At 36.5% G+C, this 10,803-nt stretch overlaps 1 protein-coding gene across 13 annotated transcripts in view; it reads right to left on the bottom strand.

The window, feature by feature from the left end:
* Positions 1-2,534: 2,534 nt before the first annotated feature.
* PALS1 (protein associated with LIN7 1, MAGUK p55 family member) overlaps positions 2,535-10,803 on the bottom strand; it is a 78,545-nt gene continuing 70,276 nt past the window's right edge. For all 13 annotated transcript variants that reach the window (XM_069596852.1, XM_069596858.1, XM_069596856.1 and 10 more), the window contains 2 exons: positions 9,385-9,495; positions 2,535-5,488 (listed from right to left, as the gene is read on the bottom strand). In XM_069596852.1, coding sequence (XP_069452953.1) covers positions 5,312-5,488; positions 9,385-9,495 — 288 coding nt within the window. In that variant the 3' untranslated portion in view covers positions 2,535-5,311. The remainder of the gene's footprint in view (positions 5,489-9,384; positions 9,496-10,803) is intronic.

Below are 10,803 nucleotides of genomic sequence, written 5' to 3'. Positions count from 1 at the left end.
GTTGTTCCTTTTTTAATGAATTTACTGTTAAGAGTAAGTTGTGTTGTTCTTATGCTCAGATTGGCAAATGGGATTGGCATTCAAAAAGAGCTTCCTCCACAGCCGTGTATGAAGTGGGAGTCTGCCTTCCTCCATCCTTCAGATTTCAGCGTTTTACTTATAAGCTTACTGAGATATTGTTGAATTTTGGGGTACTGATAAATACATGATTGCCAGAGAGTTAGGAGAGCTTATTGATATTGCTGTTGCTAATCTAAGAAAAAAATAGTAATTCCCACTTGAGAGTAATGTGGCTGTATCAGGTGATGGAGGTTTTTAGTAGCTTGATTTGGTGTTGAGTCATCCATTATTCAGGCTTTCCTGCACTCAGTTCCAGGAGTTTTTTGACATGATTGGCCATGGAGCAGTTTTTGGTTAATGAAATTACACTAGCCTTAATAGTATTGTGTTTAAATCAACTGGTATCACAGCCTAGGCTTTTAAAAGCATGTTAGTCGCTCAGTCATGTCCGACTTTGTGACCCCATGGACCAGGCTCCTCTAACCATGGAGTTCTCCGGGAATTCCACTGGGGTATGTAGCCATTCCCTTCTCCAGGGCACCTTCCCAACCCAGCGTTTGAATCCATGTTTCCCGCATTGCAGGTGGACTCTTTACCATGAAGCCCCTGTTGGCTTTTAAATTAACCAAGTAATTTTGTGAACATTTAACACCTGCTACAAAGCAACTTATTTGTGCCAGTTAGAACCTTGTTTATATCATTTCATCACAACAACCATAAGAGGTACATATTATTTTAATCCCAGGTTTCACAGAAAATTTTGAGGCATAAGGAGCTTGAGTGGTCCTAGATTAAAAAGCTAGAAAGTGGAGAGTCCCATTTAAATCCAGGTAATCTAAGTTCAGAATTTTTAGATTCTTTTTCGCCTCTCCTACATTTAAAATTTAGGGTAAAGGTAACACATAAGGCCTGTCCTAGATGAGCTGATTTTTAGGAAATCCTGTTGCTACCTACAAAATAAAATCTCAGACTCAGTGTAAATTCAATAATTGGGAAACTAACAATCAAGTATGCAAGTCTTGAAAATAGGTTTAACAATGAACTGCCTAATATGTAATCTTCCCAATACCCTAGTGCATGCAAGTTAAACTGCTTCAGTCATGTCTGACTCTGCAACCCTATGGACTGTAATTTACCAGGCTACTCTGTCTGTGGGATTCTCCAGGCAAGAATACTGGAGTGGGCTGCCAACCCTCCTCCAGGGGATTTTCCCAACCCAGGGATCAAACCCAAGTTTAGTCTCCAGCACTGGTAGACAGGTTCTTTACCACTAGCATCACTTGCGAAGCCCCTGCTGCTGCTAAGTTGCTTCAGTCATGTCTGACTCTGGGCAACGCCATAGATAGCAGCCCACCAGGCTGTGCCGCCCCTGGGATTCTCCAGGCAAGAGTACTGGCGTGGGTTGCCATTGCCTTCTCCGTGTGAAGCCCCTAGTGAAGTATAAATACCAATCATTTCCATTTTGCAGGTGGAATGCAGAGCAAATATATCTTAACTTTAAGAGCCTTGAATCTTAAGTGGTATATATGCTCTGTGGGAGGCAAAAATTAGTGGAAAAGTTGATGCAGAGAGCCAATTTTAGTGGTTTCATTTAGGTAAATTTATATTAACTTTAAAGCACTGAGCTAGAGAAGTACCCTCGGTTTTTCCTGTGGCTTCATCAACCTTTGTTACTTACTGGCAAAAAGTAGATGATTTTATTATGGTTTAGCATATTTTTAAAAAAATATTTTTTCTATGTGGACCATCTTTCTTTAATCTTTCATTGAGTTTGTTGCAATATTGCTTCTGTTTTATGTTTTGGTTTTTTGGCCAACAGGCATGTGGGATGTTAGCTCCTGACCAGGGATTGAACCTACACACTGCCTGCACTGAAAGGTGAAGTCTTTACTGCTGGACCACCAGGGAAGTCCCACTTTAGCACACTGACAGTAGTGGACAGATGATTTGTTGTGTAGGGTTGGGTGATCTGAGCTGTTGGGAAAGGAGGCAGGCGATCAGGACTCGGAATGGAAAGTGGGGCTGGGGTAGCAAGGTGTGTATGTGTGACACTTTTTGGTATATGACTCGCCTCCTTTGGGAGATACAGAATAGGTATAGGAAAGGAGGAAGGATCAAGATTTGAGAAATGTTATTTGTCAACAACTCATCCTAGCCTCAGTGTTCTCAAATCCATGGTTGCATGTAGTGCAATCTGCCTGAGTCTTACATATCTTCTTCCCCAGAAAACTTTTAGAGCTTCCAGCTTTAAGTTGTCTATCTTTAATATAGTTTAAATAAACAATTAAGGAAACAGAACCTACATTTGTGCCAATAGGGGGCACTCTTCCACTGTGAAAAAAACACATTTTGTGTTTCACCCAGAGGTTCCAATGGACTTGCTAGCAAAACCTGAAGATGCGTGGGTTGTTTTAGTTGTGTTGAAACCTTGAATGGCAGAGAATGTAAGCACACAAGAGAAAGTAGTCAGTGGCTTTTAAAATTTGAAACATAATTATACTTTTTATTTTTACATTATGTTGTGCAGTATTACATCTCAAAATAACAGAGTGCAGATAAAGGCAAGGTAAAGTACAAAGGAAGATTAATAACAGGTGTCAAAAAAGTTACCTTTATTAAGGCTAAATCCCTGGTTTATATTTTCCACACACATTCACAAAATTACATTCAAATTATTCCTTAGGCCACGAGAAAAGGGAAAAAAAATCCAGATATTAGATTTTCATAGAAAGCAAATCTGGATTAATCTAAAAACTATTCTCCTATTTGTTCTGACTTAAGAAAATTTAGTAAAGGAAGGTTATTTTCTTATTTGAACTAATGTGCATTTCATTAGCTATTGGTATGGTTCCTATTAAGTGGTTAACACCTCCCCAACATTGGGGTCTCCAATCAGAAGCACAGAAGGCCAGGAAATGGAATTGATCAGAGTGGTGTACAGCCCAGCTAGGTAGGGAGCAAGGTTTTTTCTGTTTTCTTTCAAAGAAGTCAGCAACAACTCAGTTTTCACTTTGGAGGGACTGGGATGAGTACCAGCACATCCATATCACTGGGACTGAAGAAAGTGTGGGACATAAACATTTCTATTCCTCTATCACTGCTGATGAGGAAGGAGAGAATTACGTAAGATTTCACTGACCCCTAAAATATCTCATCACCTTAGACTTTTAAGAGTACACTATGGCACGGCATGTGCCTCGGCAGGGTCCTTGAACCTGCTTGTTCAAGCCATGCCCGAGTCCCTAGCACGTGGCCCTTATGTGGCCCTGTGGTCTGCAGGCTAACTAGGAGACTAGCATGATAGCCACTTACTGACAACCACCTAAAATCTCAATTCTAACTTGACTGAAACTACAAACATTTTAGACCTTAGGGTTGAAAACAGTTGTCAGTTATGCTAAGCAGCTCACAAAATTCCACAGACTACCTTTCATTCCTAAGGAGAAAGTAAATTGGGAAAGTGAAAAGATTTAGTACTTACAGTCCTTTGTTTTCATTGCTGAAAATCACTGTGACCTTTGCATTTTCCTGCCATAATCTGGAGTGTTTCAGACCTGAAGAGACAGTATGTATGGCAGTCCTTCCCTCAACCTAGGGATGTTACTTTCTTCTAAGGAACATCATTTCTGCATTAGACATACTCTACAGCCAACTCTGAGGCCACACAAAGTCGAACAGAAAAAGGCTACATATAAACAGTCTACATTTGTTCAAATAATATTATGCAAAAGAGAAAAACTCAAATACATATATGACACCAAGACAAACTACTCATTAAAAACAGTTGCTTATGTTAATAAGTGACAATTCAATATTATTCCAGTGTTTAGCTTTGGAAACAGAATTGTTGTAGCTGTAGTCATCATAAAAATAAAATCAAGACATTCACATTTGAGGTTGTTTGTCACACACCACACCATCGCCTAAACCTGGAAGAGACTACAAATTAACTTTCTATGCCAATTACAGAAGTTGCCTTTTAAAGCTTCAAGCTATAGAGACAGTATGAAAATCCCATTAGCTTAAATGTTTTATGATTTAGCTTGTTGCATTCTGGTCATAAGAGGCAGACTTTTTTAGGCTAAAAACCTATTTCTATATACTTAACTTTTCCCCTGCAGTGTTCTTTTCCTAAAATGTTCAAATGACTTTCAGGTCATCTTTTCCATCTCAAAGTCAGTTGTCATATCATTTCTCTCATATAATTTATTCCAATGCTGAACAAGTGTAATTAATGACCATTTGTCAATCTATTAAATTAGTATACAGTACAGCAGCTATATTGATCACAGAATTCCAGTTTATTACCTACATATAACAGTCATCAAATTATACTGTGTTCATATATAAAATGCAAAAACCATCAAATGTGCTATGTCCTCTCATGTATGTAAAAACCTGCATCATGAGGAAGAAAATAATCAACACAGTTTATATGAATATCTGCCATTCATAAAAATATAACTTATACATTCTATTGTACCTGCAGATCAGGAAAAGGAAGTTACCAAATCAGCTGTGACAGTTTAAGATAAAAATTCAAAAACTCATTATACCTTTAAAAAGATCAGCGTATGTTGTCTATGTTTTAGATCAGTATGCAGTGAAGTCTGATCCACAAAGTTTGAGCTAAAAAATTGGTGCTTCTAATGGAATGTTTTTAAGAATTAAAAGACATATAAGTGAATTCAAGGCTAACAGAGTAGCTCCAGACCAAAGTGGCACCATTTTTTAAAAAAGTAAAGTAGTTCTGATGACTAAACCAGTCTTCTAACCAAATACTGTTGTCTTGCCCAGTGCACAGCACAGTTCCCCCTCACTCCCAAATTCTCATGAAATCATTTAAATTAACTGTTAAATAACATCAATATTTACTGCAGTGTGAAATACGGACCATTGTGTATATATACACGTTTTTGTGGAAATATGACTAGGCAGGAAAGATTTGGTTAGATGAAAACAGAATTAAAAGGCTTTTACCATGGATAAACTAGAACGGCTCTGTTGAAAACTTCCATTTAAAATCCCCATCTGAGGCAAGAACCTCTAAAGCCAGATACAGAGAGAATAAAGACTGCTGTTAACAAATTGCTTAAGGGGATTTTCTTCTCACTAATTCAAGATCTAAGAACATGTCTACAGTTTACACTGCCTGCCACCTTCTCAGAGACGTGCTCAAGTATCAGGGCTATCTTCCTATGGGCAGTCTGCCAGGTCAAGTCCAGTCCTGCTACAGAACGAATGCTTTTTTTCACCTCAGCCAAGTGGATGGCACCCACTGAGGTTCAGTGTCAAGTTTGTTAATCAACCTAAGCAGTTCCTGATAGGCTTTATCAAGATCTGAGTTCACAATTGCTGTGTCAAAGTAGTGGCCATTGTTCTGCTCCATCTCTCTAGTCTTCTCAATGATTTCTCTCAACTCTTCAGGCTGCAAAGAAAAGATGAAAAACTATGAGGTAAACCATCCCAAACTTCACAATGAGTCAGAGATGGGTGAAAAACAAGAAATGGCCTTAACATACTGCTTTCCTTCTGTCTCTCAAAATACTCAACTTCAGAGCTCCTCCCGAACCCTGTCATGTCCACAGAGATTCCCTTTGCTTTGGCCTCTTCAGCACACTCACTGCAAATCATTTGTGACTCAGTATAACGTATATAACCTATTTATGGGCTTCCCTTGTGGCTCAGCTGGTTAAGAATCTGCCTGCAATGTGGGAGACTGGGTTTGATCCCTGGGTTGGGAAGATCCCCTCGAGAAGGGAAAAGCTGCCCACTCCAGTATTCTGGCCTGGAGAATGCCATGGACTATGTGGTAGTCCATGCAGTGGTGAAGAGTCAGACACAACTGAGTGACTTTCACTGTCTTTTCATAGCCTGTTTATACTGCTCTGTAGGTTTTATGTGTTTCTGTCTTATCCACAAGAGGCTTCAAGAGCACAGACTATTAACTCTGAATTCTCTACAGACGCTCATTTTCAAACATTTTAGGTCATCATAACCTCCTCCTAAAACGTCTTCTGTAACAGAGTGAACTTTTCTGGCAGGACCCTAAATACCACCTATTCTGGCTCTTACAAAGAGCCTCTGCCTTTTCTATTGTGGAGTTTAAAAGAGTAAAACCATGAGAAAAGGATCAATAGAATGGGTATCTTTTTTTTTATGAAAACACGCTGGAAAACCAAGATTTTAATAAGCATGTTTTTTTCGGAAATAGTTTAAAACTTTAAGTTGATAGACAATTTCAATACACCAAGGAGGTCTTTAAGATACAAAAACAAGTATCCTAAGAGTTTGGGAAGCCAAATAGAAGCAGGCTACTTTAATATGTAAAGGAAGCAAATGTTTTCACAGATAAGCAGATGGCAAGGTTATATGCAAAACTTATCCAGAACCCCTGATGATCAAGCACAGGTGTCCAAGAAAGTGAAACTGCCTCCAAAGCACCCCGTCAATGAAGAGAACTAATTAAATGTCCAATGTCTCAGCCACAGAGGCCATACATACAAAATATACTGGACCCACAGTATCAAGCAATTTATACCATTCAACCAGTCAAACTTTTATAACAGTAGGAAAACATACTAAAAATATGATAGCTCTGGCTTGTCCTGAGTTGGTTTCTTGTGTGGCTCTCTCTAATTTTCATTCTGGAATGTTGTGCAGCTGGCTCTGGCACACAGAATCCTTTGTTTCCCAGCAGGAAGCTACTACACCATTGTAACTGAACACACTGTGATGTTCTGGTCACAACTTATGTTTACCCAAAGCTCAAGGTTACTGAAAGAACATTCTAGAACTCAAAAGAGAATCTAAACTTTGTGTTACTAGATTTGAAATGTAAATGTTATTAAGCTGCACATCTTACATAGATTCACATGAGTATCTAATCCTAAATTTTTCCTTATCAAACAAGTATTATTTTATCTTTTGCCAAAAATGACATATAATTTATTTGGTACTTTAATTCTTTTACAAGTCACAATGAAATTGAAACAAAATGATTTTGCTCAAAAATCTCTGGCCTGAAAAAATTATCTATAGGCAAAATTGACCACGATAATTCACACTATTAGTTTACCACTCTTAAGACCCCATTATAGCAAAACCAGATTCAGAATGTAACAAGATAACTGATTATTTAAGTTGTGCATTCAGTGACGAACACCATTACTCTCTTAGCTAACACTATTTCACAGAGTTAAAATTTAGGATCAGTTTTTACTTAACACTTCTACTGTGTGATAAGCATTATTAATTACCAAAGGAGATAAAACATAAAAAGCAATCAGATACATCACCCTTTACCCAACAGCTGCAAAATATACACTCTTACTGGTGTGCAGGAACATGTGCCAAGACAGAACAGATACTGGGTCATAAAATAAGGCTCAACAAAATTTGAAAGACTGACATCTTATAGAATATGTTCTCTTACCACAATGGAATTATACAACAATAAAACATTCTAAAATCTCCAATAGAGAGAAATTAGATACTTCTAAATAACCCATGGATTAAAGAAAGAAAATGACAGAGGAAATTAGGAAATATTTCTAACAAAATGATACTGAAAAACATATAACTTATTAGAAGAGAAGGTTTAAAAATCATGTTTTCTTCAGAAACTAGAGCAAGTGCAAATTAAAGCCAAAGTAAGTATAAAGAAAGAATAAAAATAAGAACTCAATGAAATGGAAAACAAACAATAAAGAAAATTAACAAAGAAAAAGGCTTCCAACTTTTTTCTAGTGTTTTGGTTATTCTTTAAAATTTGCACACAAATTCTAAAACAACCTTCAATTTCTACAGAAAAGCCCGCTGTGGTTTTTTCCTGCTCCAATAACAGGTTTCTTGAGATATAATTCATTCACAATTCTCCCATTTAATGGTGAACTGCAACCAACTGAATGGTGGACTCATACAGTTTACTCACTTAAAATGTACAACTGAACAGTTTCTTTTGTAGTCACAGAGAAGTTGTGCAATCAACACCACAATCCATTTTAGAACATTTTCCTCACCCTCCACTTTCCATGCCCTGTTCCCCTTCCCCCAAAACCTCATAGTCATTAGCAGCCACTCCCATTTTCTCCCAACACTCAGCCCCAGGCAACCACTAATCTACTTTTGGTCTCCATAGATTGCTTTTTCTAGATATTCCAAATAATGGAATCATGTCAAATGTGGTCTTTTTGTGACTGCAAAAATGAAAATGGAGTGAAACACTCCTTTAACCAGCTGGCCTACTTAGTCTATAACAAAGCAACCTAATTATGCTCAGTATAAAGGATGGGAAGTCCCTGAGGTCTAAGACGTTGAAAAATAAACACCATATAGGTTGAATAACAAATCTTTTTCTAAAGTAGAAAAAGATATCCTGGGAAGGAAAAAAGAAGGCTGGTCAATAGTGGTCAATAGTGGATGTGGTCAATAGTCAGAAACCAAAGAAAAGGAGAGGTTTGATGTTGTGACTTCTGAGGAGATTTGAGGGAGGAGTAGTAGTGTGTGTTTTTATGGAGAATGAAAAGGCAAATGAAATGAGCTCTAAGTGATTCCTTTATAAATAGAACCATTTAGGAAATCTGCTAAGAACAAGGAAGAGTATTTGTTACTGTGATATAGCATGTCACTTGATGGTTTTCATATCATATGTTTAAAATGTCAAATAAATATCAATGCTTTAATATATATCACTATTATCATTTAATTTTTAGTACCATTTGGTATAATATGGACCACCTCAACCATACTCAGCATCTAATATAAGATAATTTAAAAAAACTTTCCATTTCAGATCATATGAAAAGATCAAATGCAGAAGACAAACAGAACATAAAATTTCAATCAGAAAAAAGAAGAGAAAGGCAAGAGCACTCAACTTGGATCCTGGCATATATGGAATATCTGCAGAAAATGTGGGTAATCCCTAAGAATCTGCAGAGAATATTTGGTGGCGGGGTGGGTGTCATCTAATCCTTGTTAGAAATAACATAGATCTGTGTGAAGAGGACACGAAAGTTTTAAGAAATCAGAAATAACATGGATCTGTGTGAAGATGACGGGAGTTTTAAGAAATGTCAAAGGCTACCATACATTTGGAATAACAACAGGAACTGTATGCAGAACAAGAGGAGCCCCTTGCTTTGGAGAACTGCCTAAATGCAACCAGAGGCAAGTGTGGTAGTTTTGGGCAAAGTGACAAGGCAGAAAGAATAATCAGTTTGAAAGGCTAAGCTGACGTGGTTTTTAAGCACTGTGACATATTAAGCCATGGCTTTTCATGCTTACTTTTAATGGAATAGTCTAATAGTATAATAACTTTACCTTTGGATTCTTGCCCTCTTTGGCCAATAATGCCCGAAGTCTTTCTTGTGAAGGGGGTGCAATGAAGATAATATATGGTTTCAAGTCTGAGTTCCGTAGAGTCTTCAAGGACTGTAAAGCAAAGACAGATCTGAGAGTTTGATATTGAAACTCCAACTAAAAACCTTGATCTATCTATTTTTAAAAATAATTGTAATATATAGAACTATATGTAATTTTGTCATATATTTTCCAAGTCTCCTATAGATGGGTTATCATTCTTTCATAATTTAAAAAATCAAAGAGAGAAAAACAAACAACAGAAAGAAAAGATCCTACCATTCAATATAAGAATATACTGTGTACCAAAAGTGAAATGAAGTCTTAACATGATGAAATACTCTAATAAGATCATACACAGATTATAATAACATTAAAAAATCCATTTTGAAGGAATTACAAATGAGCAGTCACCTTAACCATACGCCACAATCTAAATGGAATCAGAGAAAAACTTCATGTACACATGCAAAAAAAAAAAAAACCTTTGGAAAAATACATCCAAGAAAAAAAAAGCAGACTATCTGAATTAAAAGATTATAATTTTTCACCTTGCCTTTGCATGACTGTGTGTCCCTAAAGTGAAGCATTCCACAAAAATGGGGATTATACGGACATGTCCTTTTCTATCTAAAAACAGTAATTAAGACAATATGCTTAACTACTTTTAAGTTCTTTGGTAATTCTGTTAGCCAAAATAAAGAATTCTTAAGGAATTTAGTAAAAATAAAAACATGGATGCTTTTCTTAAATCTAATGTTTATAACTGAATAGCAAAGACTAAAAGAAAGAAAACCTAATTACTATTTCAGGAAAGCCATTTTGGAATCAATTTTTCTCATATACATCTCTTTAATAACCACTGCCTGTATCTCCGGAGTTGACATACAGAGTAGATTCCACCACATTAAGGAAAGTTTTATGCTAAAGCTGTACAATCAAGGAAAAAAACACGATCTTAAAAATACAAAATTTCTAAAAATTATTTTAAACAGAAATCTAAAAAGCAACTGTCAGTAATTTTTGAAGGTTTTGCTTTGTATGACAGATAATGGAAAGCAATGGCTGTTTCATTAGCTACAACCAACCACTCATTACAGTACTAATACTTGAACAATGGCATTTAAAACCATAAAAATGACCTCTCACTATTCTGATTTTTCTCATATGGGAAAGGAAAATTCTTTTATAACCTTAAAATACTAAAGTACTACCAGCACAACAGTTACTATAGTTTAAGTTTCTGAAAATATGTACATTTATATATAGGCAAGTATGTAATACATCTATTTTCCACTCTGAGGAAATTGAAAGTGATTTAGCAACCTGAGTTCATGTAAAGAATCAGTGTGAAAAATCTGTATGAGATGTTAAGTAGGT

The sequence above is a fragment of the Ovis canadensis genome, chromosome 7 (assembly GCF_042477335.2).
Source record: "Ovis canadensis isolate MfBH-ARS-UI-01 breed Bighorn chromosome 7, ARS-UI_OviCan_v2, whole genome shotgun sequence".
Taxonomy (NCBI): Eukaryota; Metazoa; Chordata; class Mammalia; order Artiodactyla; family Bovidae; genus Ovis; species Ovis canadensis.
This window is presented reverse-complemented; position numbering and strand designations above follow the sequence as displayed.